Genomic DNA, 16670 nt, shown 5'->3' on the forward strand with positions numbered 1-16670 from the left:
AAAGAGATTAATCATTTAATGATTTTCAAGACATTTCTTTATTTTGAAGAGAAAAGTATAGTGATCAGGCTGAACATTTTACCAGAAAATGCACCACTTCTCCCAGGAAATTGTAGCAATTACAAATGTTTTGGTATACACATGTTTATTTCCTTTATGTGCATTGGAAAAACACCAAAAAACAGAAACAAAAAGCCAAATCTGACATGTCACACAGAACTCCAAAAATGGGCTGGACAGTTCACTCAACCTTTCTGTTGTTTGCCTGAGTATGCCATACTAAGCATGGAGAACAGAAAGAAGAGCAGAGAATTGTCTGAGGACTTGAGAGCAAAAATTGAGTAAAAATATCAACAATCTCAAGGCTACAAGTCCATGTCCAGAGATCTTCATGTTCCTTTGTCCACTGTGCGCAACATAATCAAGAAGTTCACAACACATGGCACTGTAGCTTATCTCCCTGGATGTAGACGGAAGAAAAAAATTGACAGAAGACTGCAACGAAGGATAGTCCGAATGTTGGATAAACAGCCCCAATCAACTTCAAAACATATTCAAGCTGTTCTGCAGACTCGGGGTGCAACAGTGTCAGCTCGAATTATCCGTCGACATCTGAACGAAATTAAACGCTATGGCAGGAGAGCCAGGAGGACCCCACTGCTGACACAGAAGCATAAAAAACCCAGACTGGAGTTTGCCAAAATGTACTTGTGGAAGCCAAAATCCTTCTGGGTGAAAGTCTTGTGGACAGATGAGACCATGGTAGAGCTTTTTGGTAAAGCTCATCATTCTACTGTTTACAGAAAACGGAACGAGGCCTACGAAGAAAAGAACACAATACCTACAGTCAAACATGGTGGAGGTTCTAAGATGTTTTGGGGATGTTTTGCTGGCACCGGCAGGACAATGACCCTAAACATACCTCTAAAAGCCCCCAGAAATGGTTGAAGGCAAAGCGCTGGAGAATTCTGAAGTGACCAGCAATGAGTCCGGATCTAAATCCGATTGAACACTTATGGAGAGATCTCAAAATTGCTGTTGGGCGAAGGCGCCCTTCAAATCTGAGAGACCTTGAGCAGTTTGCAAAAGAAGAGTGGTCGGAAATTCCAGTTGACAGGTGCAACAAGCTTGTTGATGGTTATAGGAAGTGCTTGATTTCAGTTATTTTTTCCAATGGGCGTGCAACCAAATATTAAGTTGAGGGTGCCAATAATTTTGTCCAGCCCGGTTTTTGAGTTTTGTATGTAATGTTTTGTGTTGTTCCAATGCACATAAAGGAAATAAACATGTCTATACCAAAACATTTGTAATTGCAACAATTTTCTGGGAGAAATGGTGCATTTTCTGGGAAAATTCTAGGAGTGTCGATAATTTCGGCTATGACTGTATAAATGTATGTCATTGAATATATACATGAAAATGGTATTACAGTACAATCCCTCTTAACTGGCCACCTCGGGACAGGACCCATGGCCGGTTAATCTGACACATACCTATTTTCATGTAGAAAAATATTTCGCTAAGGTATGTACTGCACCTCTTTGACGTTCCTGTACAAACCATATCCACAAGGCTTCATCCACGATTTCGCACACAGGTTTTTTTCTTGTACAACGATTGGACAGTGTGATGTAGCGGGTCCATAGCTCAAGTCAGAAAGGCCACTTTTTAAATAATCGCCGCACTCGCGGCTTAGTAAGGGGGCATGGTATGTGTGGCCGATCGGTTCCCAGGGAATTCGTGATGTGGGCAATCCTAGCTTAAGTGCACAGGTGAGGAGTTCTACGGACCCGTAATTGTTCCTGGGAACTGCTAATTGCCACATCTGATCCAAGTCTCCGTGATAAATAGAAGCGTGAGGCGGCTAGGGTGAGAACAGGAAAGAACAGGAGGTTAATGGAGAAGGAAGCAGGTAGAGGAAAACCGGTGCAGGAGAGCGAGAGAGAGCAGATTAGATGGAGCAAAGGCAGGCAGCTGGGAGGTGAACCCCTGCTGAGGAGTGTTTGGCCACCACTCAGTGGGGCTGAAGAAAGCAGCCGCTCCAGCTGAAAGATCACGGAGCTGGAATGACTGGTATCGAAGACGACTGGCCGTCGAAAGGTAGCAGCAGTCGTTCAGGCTTTGGGCTGAATTAGCCCCATTGTGAGCACCCTGGCCGCTGGGGAAAGAACCCAAGTCTCAGTCCCGATGGAGCCCGACATAGCCAGGGATCGGAGGGCTACCGGACCAGTGTGGAAGGCACCTGCAGGTAGGGCGACTCCACTGTTGCTAAGCCCGATGGGAGAAGCAGGGGAGCTGCCAGGTAGAAAGAAGAAGGCACCGTGCTTTGGATTTTAAGAGACTGCTTCCAGCCATTGTTTTAACTTTGTTTGTGTTGTTATTAAAGGACTTGTTTGTTTACTAACGGATTTTAACCTACACTAATTCTCTCATTTTAATGGATTATTTATTTATAGAAGACTTTTGATAGACTGCGCTTTATTTAATTTGAACACTGTTTTGTTGTTTGTTGATTTTAAAATACCTCTCACCTTCCAGGAACGAAGGAAGGGCATACATATAATATAAAGTAGAACTCAGGATTTAAAAAAAAAAAAAAAATTTTTAACAGGCCGGTTAATCCGTCGGCTGGTTAATGAGAGGTCAGTTAAGAGGGATTGTACTGTAAATGAAAAATGTCAATCACAGGTGTGGAGTAATAAACTATAGTAATAAACAATTTCCTGATCACATTCTAGTTTGTAAATATGAATTTATTATGAGGCTGAAGTTTGTTTCAAAGTGTAATCATTAGAACAATCTCTGCTCCATCACTAAAGCTTAGTTTACGTGAATACTACTGGATACATTTGAATCCACCCCACCCCCCATTTTTCTTTTTTTTTTTGTTTTTCATGCACGTAATATGAAACTCTTTGAAAATTTTCTACCAAGTGTATATTGTTAAAAACAGCTGAGACGTAGATCTTACACTATAACGTGGCGTAAGCACAAAAGCGGGAATGTGCGTACGCACAGAAAAATCCAGATGCAGGAATCTGTGCGTACGCAAACTTCCAAGTTCTTCCGCTACATAAATCCTGATCAGCGTGAAAAGTAACGCATATGCACATGTCTGCTGTCCCGCCCCAACTCCTCCCAGAATTACGCCTCTTTGAATATGTAAATCAATACTAATAGCCCTTAAGCTCAGCGTAGTATGAAAAGGCAATGGCAAAACCATGAGGAAAAGTAGAACAATTTCAGCACATACCAAATGGAGGGAAGGAAAAACGTACTATTTGTTGGTTCAAACAGTGGTATAAACAAGAAAAGGAAGCTGATCGAGTGACATATCGTGTCGGAGAAACTCGAAAGCTCAAGTTCACAAAGTCGCACAGTTCCCGAAATAAAAAAAAGAGTCGCATATCAAAGTCGCTGTGAAAAGGTGAGTTGTAGCCCACCGTCTGAGTGTCATATGAAAGCTTTTAAGCGTACGGAAAAAAAAAAAGGCACACAGTGGGGGGAAAAAGCAGGAAATGTCAACTTTAAACTTGAAATTTCCACTTTAATCACGTAGTTTACAGTAATACCTCGCTATATCGCGCTTCGACTTTCGCGGCTTCACTCTATCACGGACTTTAAATGTAAGCACATCTAAATATATATCACGGATTTTTCGCTGATTCGCGGCTGGACAATTGGCGGATGGCTTAGAAGCTACCCAATCAGGGCATGTATTACATATTAACTAAAACTCCTCAATGATATAAGCTATGCTTCCCGTGGGGTGCTTGATTGTTTGCTTCTCTCTATCTCTCTCACTCTCTCTGCCTGACGGAGGGGTGTGAGCAGAGGGGCTGTTTGCACAGAGGCTGTTTGCCTAGAAGATCCGGACGCTCCTCTACAAAATGGCGCTTTATCGCGGTGCTTCTGCATACTTAAAAGCACGTATTGATTTTTTGATTGTTTGCTTTTCTTAGCTAGCGCTCTCTGACATTCTCTGCTCCTGACAGCGCTCCTTTGAAGAGAAGATATGTTTGCATTCTTTTAATTGCGAGAAAGAACTGTCATCTCTGTCTTGTCATGGAGCACAGTTTAAACTTTTGACTAAAGGGTGTTATTTCATGTCTAGAGGGCTCTAATAATGTTAACAGTGTGGAAGAGTTTATAAGGGCATAAAATATATAAAAATTAACCATACAAACATTGGTTTCTGCTTTGCGCATTTTCACCTATCGCGGAGGTGTTTCTGGAACGCAACCCCCGCAATCGAGGAGGGATTACTGTATTTGGTCATTAAAGTAGAACATCATAAACCTAATCTTAGAATCGTTTAATTTACTAGTTTCTCAAATCCCATTGTAACTAAAGTAGTACGTTAAATGCTTTGTTTTGTATTTGATGTTCTATGTGCTCTATGTGTGTGAATCACTACGTGCTTCTTAAACAGGCTTTCTCTACCTCTGACAGGACACAGAATCCATTACATTCATGATATTAAAGCTCTCCGAATAACTGAAATACTGAGATGTATACGTGATATTTTCATGATGATAGGAGTTAAAGCACGTTATTAAACATGGGAACATGATTGTGCGCGACCTTCGATAAAATAATTTATTGTAGCAGTACTCTCTCTTTCAAACGTACTAACCTCCAATTCCTGTCCTTCCTTTTCTTTCTCCAAATACCCAATCGCCACACAATCAGCTCTGTAATAGACGTTAAGCCGTCTGTAAGCTTATGACATTGATTCTTCAAAACTTTTAAGGAACGTTGAAATATCTTCGTAGTACATGTTTAATTATTCTATTCTTCACGCCAGTCCCAGTGAAGCATACAGTGTGAGGCATGCAGGAACAATTTGTGAACAGAGCCCCAGATCCTTGCTAGCGTAGCGACACCGTGTCCTTTAATTATTAACAATATAGATTATTTAAATAAAGTTAGTTTTCTCTGTATATAATATACAGAGAAATAATAAACATATTTTGCTGCATTTCATCTTAAAAATGATGTCATCATATGAAAATACGCGCTTTATAAAGTGGCTCTGGTTGTGCAATATTGTAACTATATCGCAAGTTTACAGTGAGGTAATTGTATTTAAGTACAAACAATTCTACAAGGAGCAGTTGATGGACTGATTGATTGCATTTAGAGCTCTTGGGATGAAACTGTTTCTGAACCGCGAGGTCTGTACAGAAAAGGTTTTGAAACATTTGCCGTGTGAGAAACAGTTCAATTGACAGCATGGCTGAGGCAGCGTGTACTTAATGCTGTATACCGATAATTCTCATTCCGATCAGCTGCTCCGAGTGATGCAGTGAGAGTAATATGGAAAAAGATGATCCGCTGTGGCAACCCCTAACGGGAGCAGCTGAAAGAAGAAGGTGCAGTGAGAGTAACAACACTAAAGCAGCTATGGTATTTAGAATAGTTTTGACCATTCTGTGGACCATTATATTGTTTCAGGTTAATTACAATCACGTGTATTAAACTAATAAACAATATGCACTTAATTTCAGTGTATTTAAAAAGCCGCGTCAGTAATGTGGATCTGAAAAAGAAAGATAAACCACACAGGAACAGTAGCACTGCTTTGACGCTGGTTGCCGCCAGTCTGCAAAACCGAGCAGAGAACTTGTGTACGACAGGGTATGAAGTACCGTGGAAATGTGCATAGCTTTACGCCAAGTTTAGGTTTTATACATCACGATTTGAATGTGGAAACGTTCTTGCGCAACATTTCTATGCGTACGCACCATTTATACATGAGGCCCCAGGTCTCACATAGCAGTGTGTTTAGGGGGAACAGGGCTATTCAGAAAAGATGACACATGATTTTAATGCGATCAGTCAGTGACTTCAATTTTATTATGCCATTGGTGTTAAGTGAACTGTACTGCATTAAGGAATACTCCATGTTTATTTTGGCAGGACTCCCAGTCTGCAGTCTATATGTATTTGAACAGAAATGCAATAGTTATTAGTATGGCTACCTACCTGAGTATACTGGTACTGAAATAAAACGGATGATTTAAGCTTTTAGTGTAGACTGTCAGCATTAAATCAAAGGTATTTACATAAAAATTGGTGAAAGTTAAAGGATATACAGCACTTATTATATGTAACACACTTGTTTTAAGGAGCCAAAAGTAAATGGATAATTGACAACATGGTATTTCATTGTTAAGTCATGCACAGTTAATCTGATTAAAGGGTTACAGGTGTGGTACAAGTTTTATTTGGAATCTGTTGCTGCTGTTCCTTAGCTTGAAGGGCAAAAAGATGTCAATGCCAGTAAAACAGTCTATCATGAGGAAGAAAAATCGGAAACAAAACATTTTTCTACACCCACTGTATGTGTGCGTATTTATGTATTGTATGAGTGTGTTTGTACCAGAATGAAAAAGGTGTATATTGTACAATCAACTACCTAATAAAATGCAATGGTCTGTATGTTCAGTCCCTCTGAGCATTCTGAATGGTAAGCTTGACTTTAGTGACGCAATGAAAGAGAGATTGTGAGACACTCAAGAAGTAGTAAAGGTGTGTGGGGCATGCTGACGGAGACAGCTTTGAGGACAGAAAGTACAAAACCAGATAGGATACAGGATTATTGTGTAGAAAATAATATAAAGTCTGAGAAGTACCGTTTACAGGAACACATTTGAGAGAGGGAATGCTGGTTAAGAGTTGTTTATACACACAAATGCACACAAATACAGAATAAAGGAAATGAAGATATACAGTATATAGGGCAAGAGAGAATTTTTTTTTTTTTTTAATAATTTATTACCTGTGTTCGACAGGTACCATGGCTAGTGATTGATAAAATGAGTATTTGTGTTAAATTTGTGTTAGATTCAGGGTTTCCTCTCACATAATACATGATGAAATTGCTTTTAAAATTAGTAGAAACAAATTTCTACCGTATAAATTTGAAGTGGTGAGCAATCAGAATGATTTGTAAGTGATTTGCTTTCAGTTGTGTTCTGAAATTATTCATTATACCATGCTAAGCAGTTTTCTTTTTTTAGTACATTTAATAATGTTTATGTGAAGTACAGAAAAAACAGGTCTCTTTATTTACCTTATAAAGTGTGCAATGATGAAGAAATATCACTATTGTTTTTCCAGCTGTTATTTGGTAAACATTTTAGGAAAGCCCTTTTCAACATTAATTAACCATGTATGTTTACACAGATGACTGACTAGTTTAATATTTACCAGTTTAATATAACAATATACCTGTACAAATCAGTTAATCTGATTTGAATCATATTTATTTTTGAAGTTAAAGAGGAAAGACAAGAAAAGAGAGACCCTTTATCAGATCGAGAAGATGTGAGTGATATTGAGATGAAGACGAGCACTGCTGAATCTTCCTCTGGTAAGTTTTAGATGGTGTACATTTTATCATGAAATAGTATAATACTTGAATAAAATAGAATTGGCTTATTATCTTTTAAAATAACCCTATAGGAACAGGGACTGGTTCAGAAGAGGAGGAAGAGACAAGCAGTGAGTCCAAAGATGAGGAGGAGGAGGAAGAGGAGGAAGAGGAAGAATCTGCTACCAATTCTGATGTGTCGGAGCAGAGTGCAGGTTCTAGTACCTAAAGATAGCTTTAAACTGTTTTCTCAAAATTTAAAGAATTGTGCCAATCACTTAGTTATACAGGAGGGGGCAAAAATAGATTTACTTTTACCCACCCCTGTATATAATGTGTATATTTGTTTGTGAGTGTATATGTATACAATATCTGCTCAAATAATACAAAGAGTACATGACATGTGTTTCACCCTAATTGGGGCTCATCAGGAGTACACACTTTTGCTTTGCCCTTGCAGGGATTGAACCTCGGACATCGGCACCCAAGGCTGTGCCTTAGACATATGATCATATTTAGTCAGGCCCATTGACTGCCTCCCTTGCGCTCATGTGTGACTCTCTCTCTCCCAATAAAAATCCATTTTCATACTAGTTTTACTGTTCATTATGTGTTGAATAATTTATTTGATTCTAAGTTTAGGCAAAAAGTATTCAACAATTTTTTCTTTGCAGATGAAATAAGTGAAGAGGAGCAAACTGATGAGGAATATGAGGATGAAACAGAGAATGGAAACCACAACCCAGCTGGTAAGTTATTGATATAAAGGTGTACAATTCATTTAATTGGCTTTTTGCTTTGGGGGCAAGGTGGCGCAGTGGTAGAGCTGCTGCCTCGCAATAAGTAGACCTGGGTTCACTTCCCGGGTCCTCCCTGTGTGGAATTTGCATGTTCTCCCCGTTGTCTGCGTGGGTTTCCTCCCACAGTCCCAAGACATGCAGGTTAGGTGCATTGGCGATCCTAAATTGTCCCTAGTGTGTGCTTGGTGTGTGTGCGTGTGCCCTGTGGTGGGCTGGCACCCTGCTCGGGGTTTGTTTCTGCCTTGTGCCCTGTGTTGGCTAGGATTGGCTCCAGCAAACCCCTGTGACTCTATGTTCGGATATAGTGGGTTGGATAATGACTGACTGACTGGCATTATCTTTTAATTCATGGAAGGGTAACGCATCACTTTAACAAGTCAAGTTGGGGAGCATGCACTGGTACAGTGCGTTGCCGCGTCCACTACACAACAAAACAGCTTGGAATCCTGGTTGGCAACCCCCCAGGCAGACACACGGTCCAGTCCCACTCTCCGGAAATAACCCTCTATCTGCCGCAGCCAGGTGTTGTGGGCGACCCCTTGGCCTGGTCCAGCCACTCGGACCCCAACAATGAGGATCTTACTAGGTGGATCACCCTCGCTGGGGAATGCGCCACATGGCCGTAGTGCCGTAACTGACGCTCCCTCACAATGCAGGTATTGTGTCTCATTTGGGACTCCATGAGCAACTGCTCATTTGACACAAAGTCAAACCAACTTTACCCAAGGATTTTCCGGAGAGACACAGTACCAAGGGAGTCTAGTCTTCGTCTCAGGTCACTGGATAGCGTCCATATCTCGCAACCATATAGCAAGACAGGAAGCACCAGGACTCTAAAGACTTTTGCATGGATATCGGGAGCACCTTATGTCCCTTTCCTGTGACCTCATGACAACCCATGCCCCATGCTCTTTAAATCTGTCTACTGACTTCAGAGGAAGAGTAACCAGAGACATGACTGTCACTGCCAAGGTAAGTAAGCCTCTCGACAGGTTTTAATAATTGCTTGAAATAAAATCTGCTTAACCAAATTGCCATTTAGCAATCTTTTTATGATTTAAAGATATCATTAATATTTTAACTTGATTCCCAGGTTTCTTAATTTCATTTAAAAATCTTTCACAGGTATCTTTTATATACCAATATCCCAAAGTACTTCTATATATGCATAAATCATTTTAGAATTATCTTTAAATGATAATTTGTTAAATTATAGAGTGCTAGCTACCTGCTGTATGTACCACTTTGCCTAGTTTGACAGAAAAAATCAAAGTCATGGTGTGTACTTCAGTTTGCTGGTGGCACAGGCTTCTCACTAGAGATCACACAGAGTTACAGAGAAAGTCCAGATATTATTTCTTCCATTTATCTGTTATCTTAATTTTTAAATGATTTTAAATATTGTTAATGTTGCTGGGAATCCATATATTTTACACACAAAATACCCATATTTACTAGTGCCCTCCATAATGTTTGGGACAAAGACACATTTTTCCTTGATTTACCTTTTTTTATCTCTGCTCCACAGTTTAAAATTGTAACTCAAATACATCATATATAGAAATGACAACACTTTTTATACATGGTACCCGTTTTTTAGGACACCATAATTGATTAATGAAGTATGTTCCATTTCTTCATTAGTACTATATAGTATACCTTGGCTTGCTTCTACCCTTTGCAGTCTGCAGTTGTCTTTGTTCAACATGAGGATAAGAGCTGTACCAATGAAAGTCAAAGAATCCATTATGAGGCTACAAAACAAGAATAAAAACATTTGATACATTGGTAAAGCTTCAGGATTACCTAAATTAAATGTCTGGAATAGCATCATTAAGAAGAAAGAATGCACTATTGAGTTCAGTAATAGCAAAGGGGCTGGTAGGCCAAGGAAGACCTCCTCTGCTGATGACAGAGGAGGTGTCACCATGGTAAAGAAAAGGCCCCAAATGCCTGTCCAACAGATCAGAAACAGTCTTCAGGAGGCAGATGTGTATGTATCAGAGACTACTATATGCAGAAGACTTCATGGAAAGAAATACAGAGGCCACACTGCAATATTCAAAGCACTAGTTATCCACAAGAACGAACTGACCAGATTACAGCTTGTGAAAAAGTACCTAAAAGAGCCTGGAGAACTCTAGAAAAAGGTCTTATGGACAGACAAGACAAAGTTGAACCTGTATCAGAGTGATAGCAAAAGTAAAGTGTGGAGACAAAAAGGAACTTCCCAAGATCCAAAGCATGCCACCTCATCTATTTAACAATGATGGCAGGGTTGTTGCGGCTTGGGCATTTATATCTGCCACAGGTTTTGACTTCATTGATGATGTAACTGCTGACAGCAGGCGCACAATGAATTCTGAGATATATAGAAACCTCTTACTTAAATCCAATATGCCTTCCATATGCTGAAGAGAAAATTCAAGGGGGCAGGCCCCTGAAACGAGCAGTAGCTGAAGATGCTTGCATTAGAGGCTTGGCTAAGCATCACCAGAGAAAATACTCAACACATGGTGATGTCTATGAATTGCAGACTTCAAGCAGTCATTGCATGCAAGGGACATGCAACAAAGTACTAAATATGACTGCTTTAATATACCTGTCATTGCTACATATGTCCCATTATGGTGCCCTGAAATGGGAAATGATTTATAAAACATGTTATAATTTCTTAATGGTGTTACCAAAATATATGCAAATACCCTTAAATTAAAGTCTGCAATGTGCACTTTAATCACATTTAATTTGTGATTTTCTTCAATTGTGAATCAAAGGGGTAAATCAAGGAAATATTTCTCCTTGTCCCAAACATTTTGGATGGCACTAGAACTTTTTGAGCGCCGATATAACACCATAATTGTAAATTTCAACACCTGGGGTTTCATGTATAACACCTTGTAGAATTCACACTAAAACATGGCATACAGACAAAACTAGAAATGTATATATGCACAAAAAATTCAGATGCATAAAACTCTGCATAAGCAAAGTTCTGTGCACTTTTGCTTTTGTAAATCGCAATTGATGTGAATTTTAATACACATGCATGTGCCTACAGTCCCACCCTGACTTCTCCCAGAATTTTGCATATTTGAATATGCAGATCAATATAAATACCCACTTCTATTCAGTGTTTTTTTTTAAAAGACTAATGTCAAATGCATGTGTACAAAAGAAGAATTTTATTGAATGGTAAATGAAGGTCCTGTTCAGTGAAGTGGTGGCAAGGCATTTGGTGGCTTAATTGTGTTAGATGAACATAAGGAAATTGATGGAGCAGCACAGCATGGCAAAGACACTGAAAAGTTTAAGTTCAGAAAGTTGCAATGTGCCTGAAATTAAAAAAAAGAAGTGTTCACATATCAGAGTCAATGTGAATCTTCGGCCTACGATCTGAGTGTCATACGGAAGTGTATGAGGGCCACGGAGAAGAAGGAAAAAAAAAAATAGGGACAAGGTGGGGGGATAAAAGTTTGTCAAGATTAAAGTCGAAATATCAAGTTTATTCTGAAAGTTGCCACTTTAATTTCAGTTTATTTTGTCATTAAAGTAGAATGTTGTAAACATCTTAAAATTAATGTTTAATTTACTAGAGTTTCTCAGACACATTAAATGCATTGTATTCTAATTGTTCCCCAACCCAGTTGTTAATCGCTATGTTCTTCTTAAACACGCTTTCTCTTATACCAACAGGAACACACAGGCTGTGATCACCACACAGAATACATTACATTCATGATATTAAAGCTCCCAGAACATGTGAGAATACTAAGATATATGATGGATGCCATTTTCATGATCAAATGCATTAAAGCCTGTATTAAACGTGGGGTCAGTAAGGGCCAGTTTATACTTCAGCTCAGAAAGCATATGCCCGCGCATCATGGCTGCTATGCATTGTCTGCATTCATTTGACACATCCTCTGAGCATGCTCTCAGAAATTAATGTGATGCGTGTGTGAGTTGCAGTACCAGCAAAAAGTTAGGGGATGCAATGTAATCAAGTTGGAACCCAATGTCTCAGTCTCTGTTTACTATCTACAAGTGACAGAAAGCCGCTTTGTTGATCGTACAGGATTGATGTGCGTGCTTTGATGTTTGATGAATGTTTTGCTGTGGTGAAGCAAGATGTCGACATACAAATGCATTCGTGGTGCTTTTATATTCAAGCGTTGCATATTCCCCAACATAATGACACAATACATATTAAAAGCCTCCCATACCATCTTCTGTACTTTTTTTTTTTTTTTTATATAAACCTTCACAGCAGCATCATAATGTATGGTAGCATATTTGAGCCACAGAGAAACAAATTAATGACACAGTGAAAAGTTGTATTTTGTGATTAAAGTGGAAATTTCACCTTTAATCTCAAAATGTTCACTTTAATCTTGTAGTTTATTTTATCATTAAAGTAGACTGTTGTAAACGTCATCTTAAAATCAATCCAGTTGTTAATTGCTACATGCTTCTGGGGCTTCCACCTGAAATGACAGCAGCAGCAAGCAACAATTGCCACACAGAGCACTTTTTAATTTGATATTTCATCTCTCTGCACGTTTAGAATCCTTAGATGTATACTTGATATCAGTTTCATGATAAAATGCATTAAAGTATATATATTACATTTTACAGATAAATCGTTAACATCATTTAAATAATGAATAATGTTAATAATTACACGTGAGGGTGGCACAGTGATGGAGCAGGGAGTCACATCCTTGGTGGGTCTGCCTGGAATTTGCAAGTTTTCCTGGTGGGTTTCCTTTCAAAGACATGAAGGTTTGGGGATTTGGTGACACTAAAATGATGCTAGTATGTGTGTGTGCGCTTGTATTCACCTTGCGATGAGCTGATGCCCAGTCCAGGGATTGTTTCTGTCTCATGCCAGATGCTTGCTGGAATGGGTGCATCCTGGATTGATGGATGTAATCATTTAAACATCTATCCTTTTCCGAGATATTGTGGCAAGGTGTCCTCTGAATTGAATTGAAGTGCTCTCAGGCAGTTCACAACACAGGGAAGCTGAATGTTTTTTCTCACTGTGATGATATCTCACACTGCCAACTGGTGGAATCTTACAGATTTATATAATGTCCGCACGCAAGTATAAACAGTACAACACTTGCGTAGCAGTACTGTCCGCTGGAGCATGTGTCATATCCCTTGAAGTATAAACCCAGCCTAAGGGGGTCATGTCTCTGGTGTTCACACTCTGTAGCTTGTATGTTTTCCTAATTGGTTTCTTCAGCGTGCTTCAGATTCCTTCCAAAGGCATGTAGGTTAGGGGATTTGATGATGCTAAATTGACACTACTATTATATTTCTGTACTTGTATTCACCTTGCGATGAGCCTTCACCCCGTCCAGGGATTGTTCTTACCACACTCATGATGCTTGATGGGATGGGTGTGACTCTAGATGGAATAATTAAACATATACTGCATAATGAAGATTTTTCAATGTTTCCTAACATTTCTGAATGATGAGTTTTCCGAATTTATAGCTAGTTTTACTCTCATGAAGACGTTTATTGTGTGGTGATTGATTATGTGGGCAAAGAAAACAAAAGGATAAGAACTGAGGTTTGGCACATTTGAAAGACAGCATGGTTACAATAATGAAAGGCCACTCAGAAGAACATCCATTGAATTCTGTGTCAGTGTCCCCAAGCACCGGCTTATGAGCCCAGCATTTACACATTTCAGTTAAATCAGAGGGCTATTCATTCATACATCTAGCCTCTTGGAGTCTCGTCATAACTGCCATAAATGTACTCTTCATTTGATGTACAGCTGCTTTTGCAATCACTTTTTGGGGACATTGTGGCAAGGTATTCCGGAATTTAATGGATGTTATTCTGGATGGTATCTCTTTATTGTCACGGAAGGTCTCCCACATCACATTAGGATCAGCAGTCGCACCCACATCCGTAGGTTCTTCACACAAACTACATACAAACTTGTCAGAAACCGCCTGATCTTGGAGTCTGGCTATGTCCAGCCTCATTTTCCTATTTGGTGTTAGCCTACTGGACCTAAGCTGGACTTTCAGAGTAGCAACAAGTCCATGGTCAGAATTCGCAAACTGGGCACTTCTGTACACCCTGCCATTTTGCAAGAGCCTCCAATGTATGCCCATGAGGATGTGATCGATCTCCTTCACCACACCACCAATATTGGGGTACCAAGTCAAATGGTGCAGCTCAGAGTCTTGGTACCAGGATCCAGCGATCCGAAGCTCCTGACCTTTTGCAAAGTCAAGGAACATTTAGCCACTTTCAGCACAGTCACCAGACCCATGGGGACTGAGACAATCCTCATAGCCAGCCCTGTCACTGCCAGTGGTTGCATTGAAGTCGCCTATGACCAGAGAAGTGTCACGCCGCTGGCACCTATCAACCACCGAGAGAAGTTGCAAATAAAATGTCTTCCTCACCAAGACATCACTCACTGGAGATGGAGCATACATTGAGACAACAGACAAGGCACCCAGAGAGTACCATAATGAGTCTCATAATATGTGCGTTGAAATAAGTGACTGCTTCAGCTTATGTAGCTCCTCTGACAGCAGAGGAAGATGATCATTGTGCCAGAGAGATGAGACTTTCTGCACACCTACCCGGATGGGCTGCTTCAAATTGCGACCCTAGTGCTGCCATGACACAAGCGACTCCTCAGCACCATACCAGTTCTGATTCCCGACAAGCCTGACCCCATTGGCTCTCCGGTTTTGACTCTTCTGGGGATAGGGCTCCCGAGGGCTTTCCTCCATTCCCTTCATAATGTGGGGGCAGCTGCAGCAGAGATTCTCCCATGGAGACCAGAAAGGAATCCTGTCTGTCGTCTCAGAGCTGCGTGAAGTTTTTTTTTTTTATGTAAATAAATGGCTGCAGTACCAATCCTGCCACCAAACCCCATGCCTTTTCTGCAAGTTGGAGGAGCGCTTGCAGGGCTGGATGCAGTTTAATGTTATACCCAGGACTCTCTATAATTATTAATAGTATATATTATTTAAAGTTAACAATTTATCTGTAAAATATACATTAATGCATGTCACCATAAAAATGATATCAAGTTTGCATCCTAGTATTGTAACGGCACACTTAGAGGCACTTAGAAGCCAGTCGTCATCATGGGACAAGAATTTAGTATGATTTAGTATGAAATATGTGCCCTCTAATTCTTACATTTGCAATGTCTTTTAACAATGCTAAAGCAGCCATAGCAGTTGGGAGTAGCTTGGCCATTCTGTGCATCATTATATTGTTACAGAGTGATTACAGTCAAGAGCCTGTAAAGAGCAGTTAATTTTGTTGGACTTGATTAAGTCCACATCATGGATGTGAATCTAAAAAAGAAAGGAAAACCACACAAACAGTACCACTGCTTGGATGCTGGGTGCCGCCCGTTTATAAAAGTGAGCAGAAATGTGTGTACGCATGTTCTGAGGCTTCTGTGAAAACGTGTGTAGCTTTATGGGAAATTTCATTTTTTTACATTCATTGTGAGTGTGGAAACGGGTGTATGCAACATTTTTGTGTATACATACCATTTGTACGAGTCTCCAGGAGTTCTTTCTTATAAAACTTTTCTTGTATTCTGGTGTGAAAATATGGTTATGCCAAAAAGTGGATATGAATAACATATGTGCATGTTCAAAACAAATTTATTCTTTGAGAGAGGGATGGTGGTGGGGGAGTCTCCCATGAAGCTTAGAGTGCCATGAATCATCTATACATGATTGACAATCCATGGAAGGGAAGGGGCAATTCCACAAAGCATTGAGTATTGCAAGAAAATAGCACGCAATCAATTATTGTGAAGTTAAGAGTGTGGGTTGGGTTGGGGTGAGTACACTGTTAAGCATTGCGTACCTGTAGGGAATGAAACGCAGTCAATGAGCTTTATCCCCAGTGAAGTGACACAACACCTGACTTCAAAAGTGCAGCAAGGGAATATTAAAATAGCGGTTGACCTGTGTATTACTGGAATGTCACTGCTTATTGTCCAGAGAAACAGTCTCACTTTTGCTATGTGCCCTTATTGCTATAAGAATTCAGTAAATTGTACAGATTAAGTTTGGAAAATGGGACACTGCTGCAAATTGTCTTTTATGCTCGTAAAAACAAGTTATTTTATGTACGTTCATCCACACAATACGAAAACTGAAAGTAGTAGCTCGTTCATCAGTTGGGTAATGACACCAGCGTAGTGAGTATGATAGAGTGATGGTTGGCCAGAGAAGCGACAAACAGGTTACAGATATAAACTGATAGTTCTTCAGTGCATATACACAGCATTGGCCTCCTTAAATTCGAACTAACATACAGTCTAAACATATTTATCACTTTAGGGTTTTAGTATGTTCATCATTATCAACATACATTATAATAACGGCTCAGTGATGTAAATTATTAATACAGTATATATATGTTGTCATTTAGCTGGTTTGGCTGCATTTCCTTAATTTATCAAGGGTGTACCCAAG

General features: G+C 39.8%; 1 protein-coding gene across 6 annotated transcripts in view; it reads left to right on the forward strand.

Annotated features, from left to right (window-relative positions):
- Nucleotides 1-16670, forward strand: part of cdk11b (cyclin-dependent kinase 11B) — a 155591-nt gene that overhangs the window by 92121 nt on the left and 46800 nt on the right. For all 6 annotated transcript variants that reach the window (XM_039755966.1, XM_039755962.1, XM_039755964.1 and 3 more), the window contains 3 exons: nucleotides 7283-7378; nucleotides 7471-7593; nucleotides 8053-8127. In XM_039755966.1, the coding sequence (XP_039611900.1) occupies nucleotides 7283-7378; nucleotides 7471-7593; nucleotides 8053-8127 (294 nt within the window). The remainder of the gene's footprint in view (nucleotides 1-7282; nucleotides 7379-7470; nucleotides 7594-8052; nucleotides 8128-16670) is intronic.

This window comes from Polypterus senegalus, chromosome 6, assembly GCF_016835505.1.
Source record: "Polypterus senegalus isolate Bchr_013 chromosome 6, ASM1683550v1, whole genome shotgun sequence".
In the NCBI taxonomy this organism is placed as follows: Eukaryota; Metazoa; Chordata; class Cladistia; order Polypteriformes; family Polypteridae; genus Polypterus; species Polypterus senegalus.